Genomic DNA, 23,866 nt, shown 5'->3' with positions numbered 1-23,866 from the left:
TCCAAACAAAAAAAATATATAAAAAATCTACTGTGAAAAAACTACCATTAGTAAAAGAAGAACGTTGAATTTTGTGTTATTAAATTAATAAAATATATGTGAATATATATGTGTAGTGGTTGAAATATACACCTATGCCTGTATTAGACCCTAAATGTAAACCCTATTATTTAACCAATATTAAAACGAATATCAATATGATCCCTTAAATTATGTTACAAAAAAAAAAAAAAAAAGCACAACAGTGAATGACCAATCAATTACTAAGTATTAATGTTGGAACGTGTTAGACCCCCTGGATAAATGAAGATAATATTTTTGTGGGGAGGGGAAAAAAACAAAACAAAAAAAACCCCACTGTAATTTAATACTAATTATATATATTATATACACACACACACACACACACACACACACACTTTTAAAACTATTATATAGTCCATAAATGCGAAGAAAGTGACTTGTGCACAACGGATAATTATTTGGCTGATTGTGACGAGTGCTGTAATCAATCCTTCATGTGCTGGGAGAAGGTGCCAATGCGCTTATCCGTGCAGGTAATGGTTTTGCACTCACCAGATGCCCTACCCCCTAGGGGTGTTTGTGCATTCACAGTGTAAGCCCCTGTGTCGCTCTAAGGTGTTTGCCTGGGACCTTCTTCCTTTAGCGTATTGTAGCACTTCATCCAATTAATCCATGTGAAAAAGAGGAATGTCCATAGTGTAGTATTGTTTAAAAATACAATTTATTAAAGCTAAATATTGTACTCACATTTGGCAATGTATTTTGCATGCAACAGTATCACATTACAACAGATGCCATCAGGAACGAGCTGCACCGCTCTGATCAAGAGTGTGTGAACACATACTACGGCCATGTCCTACGCGTTTTGTCATCAAGGCGTCACCTGAAGCGGCCATATTGCTACACCTCTCAATATTATATAGGGTGTAGTGTTCCTAGCGCGCTTGCACAAACACCCTCGACTGCCATATTTCTTAAGGTCTGAAGTAGACGCTGAAGTTATATTGTCTATGCGGGATGAACCGCTTGTCAATCTGATTATCCTTGCGCTAAAAGCTGTCCTCTTGACATGTGCAAATAATGCAGATTTGAGAATTCCCTATGCATAAAATAGTTGCTGGCCGTACGAAGGGGGTAGCTGGGTCACTACACCCTATAAAGAAAAACTTTACAAGTCCAGCAGTATCTATGTTGCCGGGTACCAGATGTTTTGGCATATGCCTTCTAATATATGTTCCGTACATAATGTCTTAAATAGTATACATGCATCACACAATACATATAAAATGTTTACTAATACAAAAAAATTCTGATAAAAAGGTTTCTATATTTATTTAATGAACCTATACCATCATAAAACTATAAAAATGTAAAATTTATGTTAATGTATTTTTTATTTTTTTCATTGCATTAAATTAGAAAATCTAAAATATGAATAAAAATAGGATATGGGTAGATTTTTTATAGAGGGTCTTTCTAAATAATTTTAAATAATATTATTGTTTGGAACTTTCTGACCTGGCACAGAGGGTCTAACACATAAAAATTTATTTTCCACATACGGCACATACCTGCAATTAAAAAGTTCCTCCCTGAATGCACCTTTGTTTTGTTTTTTGCAAACCTGTAAATGCTCCTCTCCTAATACACCTGTAAACACCTATGTGTGCATGGCTGAAAAAAACACGCCAGTAAAAGAGGCGTTTAAGCGCAATGTGCATTTAGTCTAAAAAAGTAGCATGACACGAAACCTTTAATGTTCCACTATCTTTAAGGCACATCATTTCCTGCTACAATCAAATCCAAAATCCCTCAATCCCCCTGAAAGCTACACAAATAACCTTTATAAAAAGTTATTTTTTCTGCCCTCCCCCCATAAATGGTTTCTCCACACAGGAAAGGTTGAAGTTACCTGGAATCCACCTTCATTAAGAGCTCGTGCTCCATAAGCAATTCTTGTTCCACCTTCCAGAGTAGGGGCCACGCTGGGGTGATGTTTCCATCTTTGAAATTCTCTGAAGGGGTTCAAATATGGATTCTGATAATCTAGACCAACCTGAAAAAAAGTATTACATAGGACTCCAATTTTAGAAAAACTACAATGTAAGCATTGGCAGATGTAACAGACTCCCATTTAATCCAGGAAAACTTTTCAAGGAGAAAAATGGAGGCGGTTATTGCCGACTTATTATCATCCTACAAATTGCCTTGAGGTCATGCCAATACTTGAAGTCACCATCCCAGGACACAAAGCTTCCCCTTACCCCCAAACTGTTGTGGGTCTGTCCAGGACAGACATATGGCTTATCCCAGGGATTGACCACACCGATGCCCCCCCCCTGTATGGGACTAACACATTGCCTGCTTTTAACCACTTAAATGTGAGTTTTATTATTACTACTTTGATTAAAGAAACTGTTATACAGTCTGCACCCAGAGGCGCCTCTCTTTCTTGTTTTTTTCTCCAGTACTACCGGGAACATCTGTTTCCATCGGACAGCTGCTGTGATTGTGGACTGTGCTTGAACCCCCCCCACCCCCTACTTTTCCCTTCCCTCTCCCTTGTTACCCATACCGTGCTTATTGTGTAATACACATGCATATAGAATAGACCTATAGCATTTGATGTGCTTTGAAGTCTGAAATCAATTTATACAGCACAGCATTTATTTTTTTGCCCGTTGGAAATCATGGTAGGTTATTGCCTTATTTTTTAGCACCATTTACTTGTATATTCCAGTGTGTGCACATAAATGCTGCCCGATTCTGGTGGCTTGGCACTTTAGTGCCCCACAACATTTTTGCGCATGCACAAGTGTCACAAACTTGCAGCTTAGTAACAACGCTGCCTCCAAAACCCAACAGAATGGTAGAAAAAAAGTAATAGTTATTGAGGCGAGTTTAGTTCTGATTTAAGTCTGCCAATTGGAGGAGAGAGCACAGAGTTGACAGCATTAGTGAACTGATGAGTGTTTATATCCAATCAGTCCTGACCAAGCTCTATCGCTTTAACTTAAGAGGTGAAAAGTGAATGGTCTGGATCTTGGTGTAGTGCCTGGCTGACTTTTGATTAGAAAACTGCCTATGAAGAATTGTATTTTCTTTTTGACAGTTCATCTCTGTCTTATAGTTTTTGCCTCCTTACACTTTAAGCAAACATTATATTATCCCGAGTGAAATGATAAACCAAGGATATGGTGTACGATTCATTCTCTTTCAATACGAAAGCCACTGCAGCTCTTTTGACTGGGATTCTAAGCAAGACTGCAATTCAGATATGCCTAATCTCTTTTAAATGATTGTGCACGGAAAAGGTAAAAAGGTAAAGCACTACTTTTATTTATCCAACACAAAAATCTTCGTTCCAATAATCTTGTTTAACCACTTGAGACCCGCGCTATAGCCGAATGATGGCTACAGCGCGGATCTCCTTTGCCGGGACTACGTCTATTGACGTAGTCCCGTGCACGAGCGGCCTGCGCGCCCCCTGAGGGGCGCGCGTGGCGCGCTCTGTGATCGGCGAGTCTATGAGACTCGCCTGATCACCAATCCGAGCAAGGGGTCGATCCTGACCCCTTATCACGTGATCAGCTGTCAGCCAATGACAGCTGATCATGTGATATAACGGAGCCGGTAATCGGCTATTATTCCTCCTCGTGCTGACAGCGCAAGGAGAAAAAAAAAGAGCCGATCACCGACGGCCGTGATCGGGACATAAGTCCCGATCACAGCCAGCCCTGCCAGTACCCACCTGCCCCCTGCCAGTGCCCACCTGCCCCCTCATCACTAAACACAATTAAAAAATAAGTGCCCCCCATCAGTGCCCACAGTGCCACCCAGCAGTGCCCACAATCTGCCTCAACAAAGGTGCTGCACCCCAGTGCCACATATCCGTGCCCATCAGTGTCATCTACCAGTGGCCATCAGTGCCCAGCAGTGCCGCCCATCAGTGCCCCTTAGTGCCACCCATCCGTGCCCATCTTTGCCCACCAGTGCCGCCTTAACTATGCCTATCAGTGCCCACCAGTGCAGCCTATCAGTGCCCACCAGTGCAGCCTATCAGTGCCCACCAGTGCAGCCTATCAGTACCCACCAGTGCAGCCTATCAGTACCCACCAGTGCAGCCTATCAGTGCCGCCTCATCAGCGCACTTCAATGAAGGAGAAAAATGACCCGTTTGCAAAATTTTATAACAAACTATTAAACATGATTTTTTTTTTTTGCATCTTTTTTTGTTTGTTTAGCAAAAAATAAAACTCCCAGCTGTAATTAAATACCACCAAAAGAAAGCTCTATTTGTGGGAAAAAAAATGATAAAAATTTCATTTGGGTACAGTTTTGTATGCCCGTGCAATTGTCATTCAAAGTGCATCAGCGCTAAAAAGCTGAAAATTGGTCTGGGACTGAGGGGGGTTTAAGTGCCCAGTAAGCAAGTGGTTAATTTTCATATCACTGCAAAAGGTAGGGCCAGAAACATTGACAGTGCTGCAATTGTCAATTCACTTTTCATTCAATAGCTCCTTAAAGTGGTTGTAAACCCTTACAGACCCCTTTCACCTACAGGTAAGCCTAGATTAAGTTCCTTTTCTTTCTTACACCACAAAAGAAAATAAGTGTAAAAGTAAATCTCCAGCTGCTACTTATAAATATACGTGATTTCAAATGAATAAATTAGTAGCGCTAATACTCACAACTAAATGAATAAAACTAAAACAATCACCCTGTGAAAAAAAGCGATCAATAATAATAATAGTGTCCATAAATTCAAACTCAAGTCTGTGACTAATTAAATAATTGGAACATCCAAGTGATTAAACTCCAAAAGTAAAAATATAATCTGGAAAATCTTCCACCACACCATATGTGTTCAGTGTTACCACTCCCTTAAGAAATGCACTCACCAATAGAACATGCCTTGCACTCTCATGCTCGGCAGTATATCCCCCCAAGGGTATCAAATAATTCCGAATGTGGTCTTTAAAACAATTCACACTCCACATGTAAAGATAAAAGTGCTTCCAATAGTGAAGTATAGTAAAACCATTTATTTAAAACAGCACACGAAACCTTCAATTATGGCACAGGGTGATTGTTTTATTAATTTTAGTTGTGAATATTAGTGCTACTATTTTATTCATTTGAAATCACGTATTTAAGCATAGATTAAGGCTTACCTGTAGTTGCTTGAAATATCTCCTAAACCTAAACAAACACTCACAGAGCCGGAGTTCGTGGCCCTGGAAAGAAGAGGGGTGAAGAATGGATGCTTCTGTGCCAGTGAGGAACATCGGGGACATCGCAGGCTTCGGTTTTAGGTAAGCGAAACATAATGGGCTACTATGCGATACTGCCTTTTTAAAGTGGAATTCCAGGGCATTGCCTACTGTATGCTTAAACCTGCTCCCACCACCCTTCTAATATACCAACTCCCCTGTGAAAAGGAAGATGCTTATAACTTACCTATTTTCTGAGGACACTCTGGTCTGACCACTTGATATCAGTAGCCAGCTTCAGGGGAGGAGAGATCACGGACAATGGCTGAAATGCCTGGGCAGTGATATCACCCATAGGTTTGCTATAGGGCATCTGTTGCCAGCTGTGTCTCCTATTCCCTGAAGCTGCCAATCACATAACCAAACTGGAGTGCCCTGAGAATAGAGAAGTATAAACATCTTCCTTAAATAGGGTAGTTGGAATAAGATTTAGAAATGAGTAGGAGCAGGTTTAAGCAAAATTAGGCAATAGCCTGGAATTCCATTTTAATATAGAGATGACTATACCAGTGTATCCTACCTGCTGCAAATACCACTATCCAGTTTTAATTTGCTAACACTTCAGAATGTGTGTAAGTTAGGCTGGATAGGGAGGTCCCTGAGATTTGTAGGTTCAGGTATAATAATGTATAGAATAGATCCTGCAAACCAAATGTAAAACACAATGTTTTTAGACAAAATAATACAAGCCTGGAATTTATAAGAAAATAAGCATGCCTACCACAAACCCAAGTGCAACAAGTGGTTCCCCCTCATTCAGGTGATAAAGGAATGATCCGCCATAGGTGTGTCTGTCCAAAGGCCAGCCCACTGTGTGTTCAACAAGACCAGGTTGCCATTTCTTCTCATCAAGAATCCACAGCTGAACACCACAAGAAAAAGCACTAGATTAGCACTGGATATTTCTTTTAATAATTATTGAACAGCTACACTACATCTTCACCTCACTTACCATCAATGTGTATTGTAAAGTTAAAAAAAATTAAATAAAAAAAAAACCACAAACACACACACACACACACACACACACACACACACACACACACACACCCATACTCCTCTATGGCTGCAGCATCACTGGCTCTACACCGAGAATTCAAAAAAACGCTCACGGCTAAGTTCTCAGATCATCTCTGAGCACAGGGGGGGGAGGAGGGAGGAAATGGGGGCCGGGAGCAAATGACTTAGGCTCTCAGAAGGGCACCGGAAGGCTGAGCCAGCTGCTGGTCAGGCATCTGGGCTGGATACATGCAGAGCTTGGACTGGCTCTGTGACATCATCTGAAGGTGGACTTGAGCCCGCTGTTAACTGAATCTGGGTCACAGGAGTGTAAAAACTAAGTGCACCCACATACTTTTCCTTTAAAATAATATCAATTGGTTATTTTAAATTGTTCCGAAATTGAACATTAACGGTTTAATAAACCCTAAAAGAAATTTTTTTTGTATACTTTTAGTTTGTACATAATTTTCAGTTATTTTATTAAATTTACCTAAAAAATATGTATTTTTTGTAAGCGGCCATGAAGCTCTCAGATGAGGGTCTATGTATACTTTTACTTACTTACAGGACATCTAAACAGTAGGGCAGCATTCAACTGTGTGTTTCTATGTTCTGCAGCTCATGGTACATATGTTAACATTTATCTATCCCTACAGGAGGTGTGCTTTGCTGGAACCACACCAAAAATGCAACTAGAAGGAATATATCCATCTATCTATAACAAAATATAAAACAAAAGTAACATGCACACATTTAGAAGGCAGTGATGTACAGTCTAGAAATTATTTGATCCCCTGCAGATTTGGTAAATGTGCCCACTTACAAAGTAATGAAGAGTCTATAATTGTTATCATGTATATTTATTTTAAAATGATAGAGACAGAATATATCAACCAAAAATCCAGAACCCACACATGATACAAAATGTTATAAATTGAGTTGCAGTTCAGTGAGTAAAATAAGTATTTGATCTCCCATCAACCAACAATAATTCTGGCCCCCACAGACTGGCTACAGTATGTGCTCATATGGTACACAGATTAGTCCTGTCAATTTAAGAAGGTGCTCCTAACAAAAACTCGTTATGTGTAAAAAAAAAAAGACACCTGTCCACAGACTTTCTTCCATTCAAACCTCAGCATCATGGGTAAGACCAAAGAGCTGTCAAAGGACATCAGGGACAAGATTGTAGACCTGCACAAGGCTGGAATTGGCTAAAAGACCATCAGCAAGAAACTTGTTGAGAAGGAAACAACTGTTGGAGCGATTATTTGCAAATGGAAGAAATGCGGTAACAAAAGTAACCATCAGTCGCCCTTGGTCTGGAGCTTCATTCAAGTTTTCACCTCATGGGTTAGAGATAATGAGAAAAGTGAGGGATCAGCCCAGAACTACAGATAAGCTTGTAAATGATCTCAAGGCTGTTGGGATCAGTGTCCCCAAAAAAAACAAAAAACAATCGGCAACACAATACACTGCCGTGGATTGAAATCCTGCAGCACCTGCAAGGTCCCCCTACTCAAGAAGGCACCTGTACAGGCCCCTCTGAAGTTTGCCAATGAACATCTAAATGATTCAGAGAAGGATTAAGCCCAAAATTGAGATCTTTGGCATTACCTTGACTCTCCGTGTTTGGAGGAAGAAAAATTTTATTTTTTTGTACTCACCATAAAATCATTTTCTCTGTAGTTCACTGACTGACACAGCTCCATTATTATACGATTGAGTTGTTACGCCACCTTCAGGAGAGGACTAGGCAGAACATGTTAATATGTTATGATAAAACCAGAACTTTCTAGTTCTGGCCAAGGAGCAGTCCCTTAGGCAACAACCCTCCAGCCTGCTCCTGCAGCCGAAGTATGTCAACAAGCAGTACAACGTAAAAAATAGGAAGGGAGGTTGCTGTGTCAGTCGGTGAACTACAGAGAAAAGGATTTTACGGTGAGTAAAAAAAAAAAAAAAAAAATCCTATTTTCTCTTACGCTCACCGACTGACAGCTCCATTCTTATACCATTGGGACGTCCCCAAGCAGTGCCAAAACAAAGGATGGGAACACAGCATAACAACTTCACCCACAATGGCATGTGGGAACCAGTATAAAAACTTCACCCACAAAAAACAGTGTGGGAATAGCAAGGAACTTTTATACCCACAAAAAAGCAGAAACAATTAATAAAAATAAAATAAAGACAGCCAAGGTTGAAATTTGTCCTTTAATGGCCAATTTCTGGTCTACTCCTTGCTGCAGAAACAGCAGGATCCTGGATATAGAAAAGAAGCGCAGGCACCAACCTTTCTCCTCAAACATGGAGATGTAGGCCTTCCAGGTACGATGATATATCTTCCGAGAATTATTATTATTATCCAGGATTTGTATAGCGCCAGCAATATACGCTTCGCTTTACAATATAAAAAGGAGACAATACAGTTACAATGCAATAAAATACAAGAGGATTAAGAGGGCCCTGCTCAGAAGAGCTTACAATCTAATAGGGTGGGGCAGGTGGTACAAAAGGTTATAACTGTCGGGAATGAGCTGATGGAAGTGGTAGGAGATTAGTTGGAGACGTGATAGGCTTTCCTGAATAGACGAGTTTTCAAGGATCGCCTGAAGGCAGCAAGAGTAGGAGATAGCGAGTTCCAGAGGATTGGAGAGACTCTGGAGAAATCCTGGAGACGAGCATGGGAGGAGGAGACGAGAGAGCTTGAGAGTAGGAGGTCTTGAGAAGAACGGAGGGGACGATTTGGGCGATATTTGGAGACAAGATTGGTGATGTAGCTCGGGGTAGAGTTGTGAATGGCTTTGTATGTTGTGGTTAGTATTTTGAATTTAATTCGCTGGGTGATTGGGAGCCAGTGTAGGGGCTGGAGGAGAGGGTTGGCAGACACTGAGCAGTTGGTAAGGTGGATAAATCTGGCAGCAGCATTCATGATAGACTGAAGAGGAGATAGCCTATGGAGAGGCAGGCCAATGAGAAGGGAGTTGCAATAGTCAAGACAAGATATAACAAGGGAGTGAATGAGGAGCTTGGTGGTTTCATTTGTTAAAAAGGGGCGAATTTTAGAGATGTTACAGAGGTGAAATCTACAAACTTTTGACAACGATTGGACTTGGGGCTGAAATGACAAGTCAGAGTCTAGGATTACACCTAGTACCCTGGCGTGAGGGGAGGGTCTGATGGTTGCATTGTTGATTTTGATGGAAAAGTCATGGAGGGGGGCACAGGCAGGGGGAATATTAATAGCTCAGTTTTAGAGAGGTTTAGTTTAAGGAAGTGGTGTGACATTCATGCTGATATGTCAGTTAGCAGGTTAGTAATGCAAGAGGAGACTGAAGATTGAGGTGAGGAGTAGACAGATAGATTTGGGTGTCATGGGCGTATAAAAATGGTATTGGAAGCCGTGGGCGGTTATCAAGTGACCAAGGGAGGAGGTGTAAATAGAGAAGAGAAGGGGTCCAAGAAGAAGAGCCTTAGGGGACCCCCACAGAAAGAGGCAATGGAGAGGAGGAGACAGAGTTGTAAGTGACACTGAAGGAGCGCTGCGATAGATAGGCAGAGAACCAGGAAAGAGCAGAATCTCGCAGGCCAAGGGAATGTAGTTTATTGAGGAGGAGTGGGTGGTCAACAGTATCAAAGGCAGCAGAGAGGTCAAGTAGTAGGAGTATGGAGTACTGGCTGTTGGTTTTAGCAGTTAGTAGATCGTTAGGGAGTTTTAGTAAGGCCGTTTCCGTGGAGTGCTGCGAGCGAAAGCCACACTGTAATGGGTCAGGAAGGTTATTTTCACTGAGGTAGGAGCTTAGACGGTTGTAGACTAAGCGTTCTAGAAGTTTAGAGGTGAATGGGAGCAATGAGATAGGTCTTAAGTTGTTCAGGTTGGTGGGGTCCAGCGAGGGTTTTTTTTTTTTTTTTTTTTTTTTTTTTTTTAAGTATGGGGGTGATCTGTGCATGTTTTAGAGGGGAGGGGAAGGTGCCACTTGAGAGCGAGAGATAAGAATAAGATTTCTGTGCTCTTAGCATAGTTGCAATCACCGTGTCCGAAAGACCCTGGTTCCTCAACACCTGGCTCTCAATAGCCATGCCGTTAAAACCAGCGATTGTAAAGCAGGATGGAGAATCGGACCTTGAGACAGCAGGTCCTCTCGTAACGGCAGTTGCCATGGGGAGTCTGCCACCAGGTGCACTAGGTCTGCGTAGCAGGGATGCTGGGGCCAATCTGGGGAAATCAGTATAACTGGAATCCCCTCGGCCTCCACTCTGTGGAGCAGATGTGGTAACAGTTTTAGCGGAGGAAAGGCGTAGATCAGCTGATACCAATTCCACAGAGCCACCAGCGCATCTGCAAGGATCTCGTTCTGGACACGAATCTCGGCACCTTCCGATTGAGACGGGAGGCCAGAAGATCCACGTCTGGTGTGCGCCATCGCAGGCACAGTAGCCGGAACACCTCCAGATGCAACGCCCATTCTCCTGGGTCCAGCATCTGGCGACTTAGATAATCCGCTTGCCAGTTCTCCACTCCACTTCAGTGGTCGCTCTGCCCACTGAAGGATGTGAGCGACCTCCCGTGCGGCGGCTGAGCTTCTAGATCCTTCTTGGTGATTGACATATGCCACCGCCGTGGCGTTGTCTGAGTGGATCCTGATCGGACGCCCGAAGTCTTATCGACCATGTGGAGAGGCATAGCCTGATCGCTCTCAGCTCGAGCACATTGATCAGCAACCTGGATTCCTCCTCCGACCAGAGGCCCTGGGGCGATTGAACTCCCATTACTCCACCCCAGCTGGTCAGGCTGGCATCCGTTGTGATCACTGTCCAATGTAGAGGTAGGAACGACTTCCCGGACCGTAGTGCTGTGGACCTCAGTAACCAGAGCAGGGAGTCCCTGACCAGCTGGCTCACCTGAACTTGCCGATCCAGGGATAACAGAAATTTGTCCCATTTTGTCAAAATCTCTCTTTGCAAGCCTCTGGTGTGAAACTGGGCATACGGTACTGCCTCGAAGGAGGCCACCATGAGTCCCAGGACTCGCATGCAGAAGCGTAGCGACGCCCACCTGCGGATCATCAATAGTTTTACCTCTGCTCTGAGAGTCTGCAGCTTGTCTGAAGGGAGACTCTAGCTTCCATAGAGTCCAGCAGTAAGCCTAGGTACTCCAAATCCTGAGTCGGTACAAATCACTGACTTCTTTAGGTTCAATAGCCACCCAAATTCCTGCAGGACCTGCATGGTGATCGCCACATCCTCCTCTAACTCTGAGGAGGAAGATGCTCTCAGGAGGAGATCGTATAGGTAACCTACGATCGCGATCCCACGCTGTCACAGCAACGCCAAAACAGGAGCCAATATCTTGGTAAAGACTCGGGGGGGCTGATGCCAGGCCAAAGGGGAGAACCACAAACTGGTAGTGGGCTTTTTTGTCCACCCAGGGCTTCGGCTAAGCGTTCTGAAGGTGTTATAGTTCAACTGGAATGACAGAGCTCTGTAAAATATAGTAATTCCCCAACAAATGGCAATGCAGAGGATAGAAGAACAAGTCATTACCTCCTTCAAACCAATAGCATATGTCTGTGGTTCACAATTCTCTCGGAGATTGAAACTCTTGTACAACTGTTTGGCTAGGTGCCCATGACAGCCTTCTCCAAAGATGGTGACTTTAGCATGGAGTTCCAGACCACGTTCAAAGTTTGACTACAGGAATCAAAAAAATAAAAATAAATAAATAAATAAAAAGAACCTATGTTAAGCCATTTGCCCTATAAAATTATATCTCATAGCTAAAGAATAAAAAAAAAAAAAAATAAAAAAAAAAAAAAAAAACACACAAACAAAAACATACAACTACTTTATTACCAAGGGCCTCCAACTACAGCAGAATTACATTTGACCAATTTTTCTTTCCTTTTCTACAGATACACTCAAGTACAATTTTGGATAAAAAGGTACTTCTTCTAACATTAGGCTTTAATAATCTAGCTATAGACGTGTAGATAAAAAGGAGTAACCTTTAATCTGTAGTGTTTGGCTTCTTTTTTACCTTTGGTGAGCCATCCTTATTTATGCCTACATCATTTGTTGCAATGCCTTTAACACTGCCATCCTCATGGAAAAGCACCTAAAAGTAAGGAGAAAGGACTTTAACAGAGAAAAACAATACACAGCCATATACAGCCTTTCTGCTCTGATACTTTGAGCACTTATATGATCTAATAAAATCAGTATGATTTTTGTAGTTGGCTCATTAAAAAGAATACATTCTGTACAACAAAGTACAAACCTAACAGAGAAGCCAGATGGCTGTCAAGCAACGTAAAAGGGACACTTGCCTCTGCTGCAGCATAGCCAGGATAGATTTCAACCCCCAAAGCCTCTGCTTGCTCTCCAAGCCAACTGACGAACTTTCCAAGTCTTACAATGTAATTCCCATGATTATTCATTGGAAGTCCTAGGTTTAAATAAAAAAAGACAAATCCATGAACACCATGTTCATAAGACTTCTTGTTAACAGGAACAAAATGACCTCATACAGTATAAGGTTATTTATCTGAGCTTCCCCTGTTAAAGGAATGTCCTTGAAAAGTAAACAGAAATTGGACATGGAGGTTTCCCTGTTACAGGCAAGGACAAATCCTATTCACTGTTGTAACTTTGAAGGTCATTTGCACCTGCAACATTCTCTACTTAGTTTTTTCCTATGTGCAACAGGAAACCATTAACAGAAAATTAAACCTACTGTGCTATGCACCCTGAATTACTGGGTATAAAATGGGGACATGGTAGACTGGTCACTTCATATTCCAGATGGCCTCAAATAAAACACACCAGGTCCCTAATATATTCTATACACATTTAAATATTGGGACTTTAAGAACTGCAGTGATTGACTCTTTACCCAGATCTGTGATCAGCTACATCTGAAAGACGCAGCAATCACAGATGACAGCCAATGCGTGCCGCAGGGGCTCCGCGGGAAGCGTGAGCTTGGGAGGACATCATATGATGCCCTCCCGGGAAAGTGCGCCTGCGCTGTAGCCATCATTTGACTATAGTGCAGTCGTGAAGTGGTTAAAGTAACCGATGCCTGTGTTGAATGGTAAACTGCATTATTAAAACATTTCCGTGAACTTTGCCCACTGACACATCTAGAGGACTTTGACATGTGGCAGTTTGTAATATACATATGAAAAACCTTATAGTGCTGCATGTGTTTCACTATGCTTAAATCATTGTCTACTCACACAAACAATACTTTTCACATTTGTTTCTAAACAAAATTCACGTTGTCTATTGTTTTTGCAAAAAAAATAAAAGGAGCAGCAGTTATCCTTGCCTGGGCATAACACCTCTCAGCAAACCAAGACCCTTTTTTTAGTTAGTGTTCTCAAAGCAGAGTTCCACCCACATTTTATTTTTTTAAAGGCACTCGTTCTGCTGGTATTAATCAAATTCTCTAAGACCCCTTTCACACCACACCGCACCTTGCGTCGGCGGTAAAACGCCGCTATTTTTAGCGGCGTTTTACCGCCGGACTTGCGGCGCATTTCGGCCGCTAGCGGGGCGCTTTTACCCCCGCTAGCGGCCGCGAAAGGGTTAAAACCGCCGGCAATGCGCCTCAATAGCGGCGTTTTGCCGGCGGCATTACAGCGCTGCCCCATTGATTTCAATGGGCAGCAGCGGTGGAGGAGCGGTAAACACCGCTCCTTCACCGCTCCAAAGAAGCTGCTGGCAGGACTTTTTTCTGACGTCCTGCCAGCGCACCGCTGTAGTGTGAAAGCCCTCGGGGCTTTCACACTACACACAATGGTGCAGCTTCTTTAGGGCGTTTTGCCGGCGCTATTTCTAACGCTATAGCGCCTGCAAAACGCCCTGGTGTGAAAGGGGTCTAAAGGATGTGGTTACTAAATCCGCTGGTTATATATTGCATGTTTTTTTAAAATAACCTTTGTCTTCTCTTTGCTGTGTGCTTCCATCTTGATTCTGGGCACGTGAAGCCCACTAGTGCTCTTTTCTGGGATAAGGTGCTGCTGGATACCCAGCACGAACCTCCCAATCTCACGCATTACACACAGGGCGCAGCACAGGGATTGCCTCGGGTTGCTATCACAATGGGCGTCGTCTGAAGTGCCCATCCTTTTATGGCAACAAACCTAATCTATCAATCAATCTCCACCAAAACACAGAAACCTCAGCCTAGCACAGAGATGCCCACTGACTCCTGGGAATCATGACACACATCTCCCAGGAGCCAGTGCACCGCAGGTGGTGACGTAAAATCGCCAGAATAGGAAACAGGAAGAAAGATTAAAAGGCATGAAAGCAAGGTAAAAAAGGAAAAATAAATAAATAAAACACACACACACACACACACACACACACACACACTTAGAAATGCCTAAAGCTGTTTTTTTCCTTATTCAATATTTCTATTGTAAGGAATATAAAATATATGTAACAGCAATAGCACAATTAGCTCTGGCAGTAACACAAAAACATATAGAAATCGCCAATAATCTCAGAACTGTAAGAATGAGTAAACACAAAACAGTACTAAGATGCAGTGGAACAATTGGTTGTCGATGCTAGTATAGAGAACGCAGAGGTTAAGGTTCCCCGAATACACATGTTCAAAAGTTCATGTGATAAGAAGTACAGTATAACGCCATCAGGTGATGCAATGTCATTAGGCATCAGAAGACAAAAGGGGAATACCTCTAATGTTTAGAAAACAAAATAATAAATAAGGTAAGCAGAGGGTGTAACAGGAAGAAAGAAAGGAGAGAAGTGGGGTCAGCCACTTAAGCAGTGGTATCCATATTGGGTTTTGTGATCATTGAGATATTAGCTGTCAACAAGTCGCTGCCAAAAGCATGTTGGCGCAGTAAGGCGCTAAAGGCATTTGCAAGTAGTGGGGCAAGGCTACCCTAAACTGTGTGATAAGACCTATGAAGGGCCTTTTCAGCTGACTCAACTAATAGTAAGTCCAGCTCAATTTTGGATTTATCCAGAAGTTTATTCTGGTTGGATCGGTGGGATTGGAAACAAAGAAAGAGGTCACGATACTCGGACTCCAGTTGCTGCAATCAAGATTTTTTTTACCATGATTAATCTGAGGAGACCCGAATACAAGTTCCTCCAAGGACAGGTTTATCCTCCCACAAAAGAACCGGTGATATATCAGGTATAGCATTGAGCAGGAGATAATCCTTTAAAGGAAAGTTGAATGTCAAAAGCAGTATGGACTTATTAGTCAATTGGGTTTCATTCATACACCAGGTCCTATCCATAGATTGCAGGTTTAAAGATGACATAGAAGTAATTACTGCACAATAGTCAGACCAAGGCATCGGTTGGATACGAGATCCAAGCAGAATGGGGGAAGATGCCACCTGAAGAAGAATATGGTTGATTCTCAAAAAGGATTTGTGGGGGTAAGAGTAAAAGGTGTAATTACGTTTCAGGGGATTGCATTCCCTCCAAGTATTGAGGGGGGAAGCCTGTTGTAATAATTTACATAAAGATAGAGAGGGGGAATGCTCTTCAAGTGCATAAGGGGATTTGTCTAAATGTGGTTGCAGGACTTGGTTAGTCACTGCAGAGAATCAGAGTCCCCTTGCTGCGAGTCTGGACTACTTGGAGCAAATGGGAAAAGAAGGGATTAGGGTTGTCATTAGGCACATAATATGAGACCAATGTTACTTCAATGCCTTGAAGTAGACCAACTAGAATTATATAGCGACTCTCCAGGTCCTTGATCTCGGCATGAGGAGTGAAAGGTAATAAAATGATAGAAAGCCAACAATACCCCCCCCCCCCGGTGTTTCCTGTTTTCAGAGGCCAAGAATACCTGTGGGTAAGGTGAACTAAAATAGCAGGGATCTGACCGTGCAGCAAAATAGGAATTGTAGCCCTCCAGAAAACCTATCTTTAGAGAGGCAAAGGACTGGAAGACCTTGACCCGCTTATGGGGGGGGGGGGGGGTATTGAGACCCTTGACATTTAAAGTTAGAACATTTAAAAAAGGTGCCATGGAGAGATCAGGGTGGAATAAGCAAATTTAAGGTCTGGACATCTGGCTCGGGGAGAAGAAAAAAATAAATAAAAAAGATAAAATAAAGGAAGGAAGAAAAAGTAATAGTGGAATAAAAATTGTATCTAAGGCAACATTTCAAGCAGCAACAAATATAACCAGGGCGTTATTGTCCAACTAACAAGGTGTTCCAACTATCAGGGCAGACCAGCTGACCAGAGTGTAGGGACACAGAAGAGGAAGCACAATGACTACTCCCCTGCAGCATCTGTGATGAGCAAGCTAGTGCAAATAACATTCTAACACAGTTGAATGATGACATACTAAATATAAAAAAACGGAACAGCTGGTATTATACCCCTTTTCTGGTATTTAACCTTTTTTTCAGTAAAGCCTCATACACACGGTCGGACTTTGTACAAACTTTTCTGTGGACTTTTGTACAAAGAGCGTGGTCCACAAGTTTGTATTGCATACACACGGTCGGACTTTTGGACAACAAACACGAACGTAGTGACGTCCCAATGTACTGACGCCACTTCAAAAGAGGACGTTCAATGACTCCAGCGCCACCTTTAGTCAACTTCTGTATTGTAGTCTGATCTTTTGCATTGGTTCTGAGCATGCGTGTCTGTACCTTGTACAAAAGTCCGATGCTTTTGCGTACACACGGTCGGACTTTGCTCCATCGGACTTTTGTTGCCAGAAAGTTTGTCCGTTCGCACAGCCAACAAAAGTCCGATGAAAACAGAAAAAGTTTGTCCGATGGAGCGTACACACAGTCGGATGTTGCTCCAAAACAGCTAATTTGCATGTTTGTTGTCAAAAAGTTCGACCGTGTTTACGGGCCTTAAGATAGATACACGGGAGGGGAGGGGGGAGAGGAAAGAAAGGGGAAAAGGAGGGGAGGGAAGAGGAGGAGGAGGGGAGGGAAGAGGAAGGGACAGGGCAAAGCCGTTTAGCTGTTTTTTTTTTTTAGGCAAGCTGATGGTGTAAAGATGAAAATATGGGGGGGGGGGGGGGGAGAGAGAACTCACCTTCAAGTGATGAATGTGCCTCCCTGCGTCTCTCTGAAGTTCTTTCATGGGTTTCAGGTCCCATAAATTCTGGCCTGCTCTGAACACCCTAGATGGCAGAGGTGGGCTCTATATGGCCAGCAGGTCAAGAGGTAATGTACCCAAACCTTGTTTGTAAGAGCGGGGATAGCCTGTAATGCTATGGGTCTGCACTGGATCCTGCAGACATCGATCTCCTGGATACAGCGTACCAGTTCAACTTGCTGACAGAGTGCTCTACAGGTCCAGGAGAATTATCCCCCAATGGTCTTGCGCAGGTTGAGAGGGGTTGGAGAGGAAAGAAGGGAGGATGATAGAGGTGGGCTCCCCAATCTCTCTATCATTTAGGAAGGACCCCTACACAGTTCACCCTGCAATGGCCTCCCTGCCCTTATCTGATATTTCCATTGTCTCAGGGGCACAATCCTTCACTTCCTTTATGTCATGGAAGGAATTTTCTGCAGCCGTTTCTGATCCCTGAGATCAGCCATCAGGAATCTCACTGATTTGGAATGCCAGAAGTGCAAACTAGGGTAGTCTCCTTTTCCTCCTCCCCTTTTGAAAAAGCATGTGGTGTCAGGGTAAAATCCTCAGAATGAGGAAGAGGTGCAAGCTATCAAGGATCGGGAATCCTCTGTGGATGAGTCCTCCCCAAGGAGAATCTCAATGTGCAGGGCTGTCTTTAAAGAGCCACAGATATGGTTGGTTAGAGGCCCTATTTAAGGCACCCTTCTCCCTAGTGAGAATGACTCTGCAGTGGGATCTTGTCAAGCTCTAAAGATCTAGGAGAAGTGCATTCTACAGATTAAGAGCCAGAGTATCCTGCCATAGGGCAGCTCCTGGAGGATTTTCAGAGAAACTTGGGTTTCTTGGTAGATACCTTGAAAGATTCCACATGGCAGCTTTAACGGATGGGTACCATGTCTGTTAACATGAGAAGGCTCCTACCTCTCAAGTATTGGTTGGCAGAACTTGTCTGCAAGATGCAAATCAAGGTGCTGTCCTTTGATGGCAAATGCTTGTTTGGACAATCCTTGAATGAACTCATTCAGAAAGCAACTGTGGGTTTAAGCATGCTCCTACCCCTAATGAAGGAAACAAATGTGACTGGTCAGAAATCAGAGATGCCTTTGGAAGCCAAGTAGAGTTCCCTTCATAAGCAACCAAGCTTGGGCTCAAAGAAAAAGCCTACATCCCAGTTCACCAAGAAGCACAGGACCTCCTTGTCCTTCAGTTCTGGAGGCAAATCTTCCTTACAGTGAAGGGGCACCTCCACTCACGTGGGTGGGGGGATGTCTATTGGTCTATGCGGTCAACTGGGCTCAGAAAATCACAGACGACTGGGTCTACAGTGTTATTTTTTCCCTCCGCTATGGTCAAGGGTTTCTTCAGGTTTACTTTGCGTATCATCCTGCGGCAGGACTTCAGAAGTTAACTAACACTTTATATGTGAACTTTGAAGTACGTTTTACATATTAATTACACTTGTTGGATTTATTATAATTTTGCCTTATTTTTAACACTGTGCCATTTTGTTTGTTTTGTAATACTCACAGCATTTTCACCATTATTTGTATATCACTTGATTACTGAAAGCTTTTTCTGTGAATAGATTTTAGTAAGGGTAAAGCTGCCCTAAGTATTTTGTTATTGGTACACATTGAAATGAAGAGTTTTTGCTACCAATTGATAGCTTTCTCCCTGGAGTGATTGTGATAATTGCACAGATTGGTCCGAGATTTTAAAATGGCAAATATTAAACTAGACCAAAACCCCAAATTGGGCATGAATTCCTTATAAAAGAATCTTCAAATTCTGCTGTCCTTATTCACAGCACATTTTTACCTGGGAGAATTGGAACTGGTATTCTGTGCTTCTCTGTTAGGATTCCAAACTTGTCTCCGGTCACCTTAGTTTTCAGAGGAGCCTAAGAAAGAAAACTTGGTTTTTAGAGAGCGCCCATGTAGGAAAGTGAGAGCAGACATTTTTATCGTTCAACATAAAATAATTAATAGACAGTTATATTAAAAAGCAACCAAACATTGTTTATTACTTTAAAGAGATTATAAACATGTAATTAAATACAAAGTCTAGCAAAAATTGTTCTAATGGATAGCTTTCTCAATAATAAAAATGATAATAAAATATACTGAGTATATACCCCTCGCTCCTTCCAGTCAGGGAAAAGCTCATTCAGGGCTCGGGCCTCCAGGCAGGCCCCTGAGAGTATATGAGCACCAATCTGGGCTGCCTTTTCTACCAAGCAGACACGGAGCTCTTTATCATTTTCAGCTGCAAGTTGCTTTAATCGTATGGCTGCAGACAAACCAGCGGGGCCACCTCCAACTATTACCACATCTGCTTCCTCTGCAAACCGTTCCATATTGATCCCTACACAATGAAGAAAATGAGGGGGTCAGTGAGAAAAAAAAAAAAAAATCTTCAGTAATCAATTAAAGAACATACTGAACCTTATTTGTAAAAGATCTTCAGTAAGAAGTCTTCTTCCTGTCAACTAATTAGGCTAATCAGAGCATTCTTTCACTGTAATATGAATGAGAGAATCTGTTTGGTTGCTGTGGGCAGCAAGAACAGGTTTTCTTTGGAAATTTTGATGAATGAGGCTAATTAAAGCCAATCCATGGCCATTTTCTGGCTCACCTAGAAATAAGGGACAAAGTAAAGAGGAAGAAAATGAGCAGATATGTTAGGGACTTGGCATGTTATAGAGGGGGTTGCTGCCTACTTCAACTCCGTTGAAAACTCCGTAGGGCTTATTTTCATGCTGTCACCTTTACTTGATAGGCTAAACCAGGGGTGCCCAACCAGTGGCCCGGGGGCCACATGTGGCCTGCGACCTCCTGCTCTGGGATGGAATAGAATACTGTTATTAAAGCTCAGTTTATTACTAAAATCACAGTGTATATACAGGCATATCTGTTCTGCGTGGTTACTGGACTGCTTTAAAACTGATCCGCAGATGCAGAGCAGTGAACCTGCAGGGGTTACCTGCACTGAGCCATAGACTTCTGTTATTACCTGCGAGTTTGGTGAGCTTTCTGAAAGTGCACCAAGCCTACAGAATATAATAGAAGTCTATTGCAAAGTGCAGGAAAGCGAAAAGGTACACTGTGTTGCACCCGCGGTGCTGGAGAACCACAGTGCATCAGTGTGAAAGCAGCCTTGGGCCTCTTCATACGGTCAGTTTGACCCAATAGGACTCTTCATTCACCTCTATGGAGTGGCAGATGTAAACAGATTTGTGACCTACCTCCTATCCGATCCGCTAAAAAAAAAAAAAAAAAAAAAAAAAAAAAAAGTTTAGTGCAGAGCGGACACGGACCTGCCATCGGCCTGCTCTGCTCATTGTGGCCCGCGACCAGTTACCAAGTCTCTTAAGTGGCCCTCATGCTTCAAAAGGTTGGGCACCCCTGGACTAAACTATCAGACAGCAATAATGTCACCTTACACAGTGCCACAACTGATTGGATTAATTGTAATCCTATATAGTCGTGAGCAGGCAACACACCAGGTTACCTCAAGCACCATGGGCAACTCTGGAATTACACGTGGCTAACTATTGGATAGATGTTTTCTGAGGAAACCTTCAGTTGTTGACTCTTAATTCTGCTTGCTACATGAATTAAGGAAGAGGAGCCTTCAACAATTGACACCAATAACAGCATAGACATAGTACCTTCCCATCTGTTGTCCTCCTCACGTGAGCAGATAGTGTAGTGTGTAGTGATTCGAGGTACTGTGGATGAGGACCGTCTCTTCGTGCATAGTGAGGGCAGACAAGTCTGTAGTGGCTTTAACCGATGTAAGCACTGGTGTGCTGCAGATTAAAAAATAAATAAAAGACCTGCTATTAATAACTAGTCAACAAAAATAACAAAATTGGTAAACCGCCTAGTCTACATTAGAAATGCCATTTGGAGATATGCATACACACACTCATATATATCTTTTTCTATAACTTACTCTGTGTGGCTGGGTTCAGTGAGGATATTGTTTTTCCGTCAAATATTTTGGGGCTGATTTACTAAAGGCAAATAGACTGCACTTTGCAAGTGCAGTTGTCCCAGAGTTTGGGAAATGAAGGGAAGCTCTGCTGGCTTTCATCATCCAATAAATTTGCAAAAAAAATAAAAAATAGGATTTTTGTACTCACGGTAAAATCCTTTTCTCTAAAGTTCATTGACAGACAGCACCTTTAATCTTGACCTTAGGTGTAAATCGCCAGCTTCAGAAGAGGACTAGGCAGAAAGAAAAAAAAAAAAAAAAAAATAAAGCAAAAACTGCACAGTACTGGCTATAACCCCTCACTCTGCTTCCAGCAGCTCAGTTCGTCAAAAAGCAGTACAAACATAAATAGGAGGGGTGGGTTCTGTGTCCATCAATGAACTTCAGAGAAAAGGATTTTACGGTGAGTACAAAAATCCTATTTTCTATTTCGTTTGACGGACACAGCACCTTTAATGTTGACCTTAGGGATACCCCCAAGCAGTGTCAAAAAACGAGGGGTGGGAACAGCAAGAAAATAAACTCCACCCATAACAAAAAGGAACTCAGGAGTTTCAACCTTAAAACGGCCGCCTGCAAAACCTTGTGGACGAAGCAAGCATCCGAAGATGCGCTCACGTCAACCTTATAAAATTTTGTGAAAGTGTGAATGGACAACCAGGTCGCCGCCTTACACACCTGGTAAAAAACGGACACTTGATGTTGGAAAGCCCAGGAGGCACCAATTGCCCTGGTAGAATGAGTTGTGACAGGAAAGGGGGGGGGGCGCCTAGCCCCCTTATGGCATAAGCCTGAACCACAATCCGTCTGATCCACGAGAAAGAGGGGCCGACAAGACCGCCAGGCCCTTCCTTGGACCTGCTACCAATACAAACGAGTCCGACCTCCGGAAAGGAGCTGTAGCAGGCAGATACACCCGCAGAGCCCGGACCAGGTACAGAGAATGCAAAGGAACCTCTTTGGGATATGACAGCCTAGGACAGTGATGGCGAACCTTGGCACCCCAGATGTTTTGGAACTACATTTCCCATGATGCTCATGCAGTCTGCAGTGTAGTTGAGCATCATGGGAAATGCAGTTCCAAAACATCTGGAGTGCCAAGGTTCGCCATCACTGGCCTAGGACATAAGGACAGAAGCACAATGTCCTCATTTAGATGAAATGCCAAAACAACCTTTGGAAGAAAAGAAGGCTGCGGATGCAGCAACACCTTATCCTTGTGGAGGATCAAGTAAGGAGACTTGCCACCAACTCAGAAACTCTCCTAGCAGATGTAATAGCCACTAGAAAGACTACTTTCTGAGTATCAGTAAGGGAATCTCTCCAATGTTCTCAAACAGCGGTTTCTGAAGTACCGAGAATACCAGATTGAAATCCCACGGAGGCAGCGGTGGTCGAACCGGAGGGGCCACATGTTGAACTCCCGAACAAACATACTCACCAATGAATGAGTCGCCAAAGGCCACTGAAAAAAAAAAGACAGCCAAAGCCGATACCTGCCCGTTAATGGTGCTTAATGCAAGTTTCTGATCGACTCCTCGCTGCAAAAACAGGAGGATCCTGGAAACTGAATATGTATGCGGACGCCACACCATCTCCTCACACATGGAGCTGTAAGCCTTCCACGTACGATGATAAATCTTCCAAGAAGAGGACTTCCGTGCCCTCAAAATAGTGGAGATCACTGAATCCGACAGTCCTCGGTCCTTTAGCACCTGGCTTTCAACAGCCATGCCGTTAAAACAAGCAATGGTAAAGCAGGATGAAGTATTGGACCTTGCAACAGAAGGTCCTCCCGCATCAGCGGCCGCCAAGGAACATCCGCCACCATTCTGACTGTCGGCATACCAAGGATGTTGAGGCCAATCTGGTGCAATCAGAATTACCGGAATCACGTAGCAGATGGGGTAGAAGTTTTAGCGGGGGGGGGGGGCATAAATGAGCCGATAATGCACCCATGGAGCCACCAACGCGTCCGCGTCTCTTTTCCTGGTCACAAACCTCTGTACTTTCCGATTGAGCCGAGAGGCCAAGAGATCCACATCTGGTGTGCCCTACCTTAGGCAAATGAGCCGAAATACATCTGGATGCAGCAACCATTCCCCTTGGTCCAGCATCTGACGACTTAGGTAGTCCGCCTGGCAGTTGTTTCCTATGCCCGGAATGTATATGGCCGACAGAGCCGGTACGCGCCGCTCTTCCCACTGCAGGATGTGAGCAACCTCCAGTGCTGCAGCCGAGCTCCTTGTTCCTCCTTGATGGTTGACATACGCCACCTGACTGGATCCTGACCGGATGCCCCTGCAGCCTCTTTGACCACGTGGAGAGGCACCGCCTGATGGCTCGAAGCTCCAGCACATTGACCGGCAGGTGGGATTTTTCCTGTGTACAGTGACCCTGGGCTGACTGTAGGCCCCAAACTCCCCCTCCCCCCCCCCAGCCAGTCAGGCTGGCATCCG

General features: G+C 43.3%; 1 protein-coding gene across 1 annotated transcript in view; it reads right to left on the bottom strand.

The window, feature by feature from the left end:
• The window catches only part of ETFDH (electron transfer flavoprotein dehydrogenase), a 49,245-nt gene that overhangs the window by 8,752 nt on the left and 16,627 nt on the right, over positions 1 to 23,866 (bottom strand). Inside the window, exons 2-9 of the mRNA XM_077477120.1 lie at positions 21,079 to 21,219; positions 19,543 to 19,772; positions 19,227 to 19,308; positions 12,626 to 12,744; positions 12,337 to 12,414; positions 11,844 to 11,990; positions 6,019 to 6,159; positions 1,937 to 2,080 (exon numbers count right to left, since the gene is read on the bottom strand). Coding sequence (XP_077333246.1) covers positions 1,937 to 2,080; positions 6,019 to 6,159; positions 11,844 to 11,990; positions 12,337 to 12,414; positions 12,626 to 12,744; positions 19,227 to 19,308; positions 19,543 to 19,772; positions 21,079 to 21,219 — 1,082 coding nt within the window. The remainder of the gene's footprint in view (positions 1 to 1,936; positions 2,081 to 6,018; positions 6,160 to 11,843; positions 11,991 to 12,336; positions 12,415 to 12,625; positions 12,745 to 19,226; positions 19,309 to 19,542; positions 19,773 to 21,078; positions 21,220 to 23,866) is intronic.

Source organism: Lithobates pipiens, unplaced genomic scaffold, assembly GCF_037356315.1.
Source record: "Lithobates pipiens isolate NorthernLeopardFrog02 unplaced genomic scaffold, aLitPip1_a1.2 Scaffold_13, whole genome shotgun sequence".
Taxonomy (NCBI): domain Eukaryota; kingdom Metazoa; phylum Chordata; class Amphibia; order Anura; family Ranidae; genus Lithobates; species Lithobates pipiens.
The sequence above is the reverse complement of the archived record's forward strand: the minus strand, read 5'-3'. Positions and strand labels throughout refer to the sequence as shown.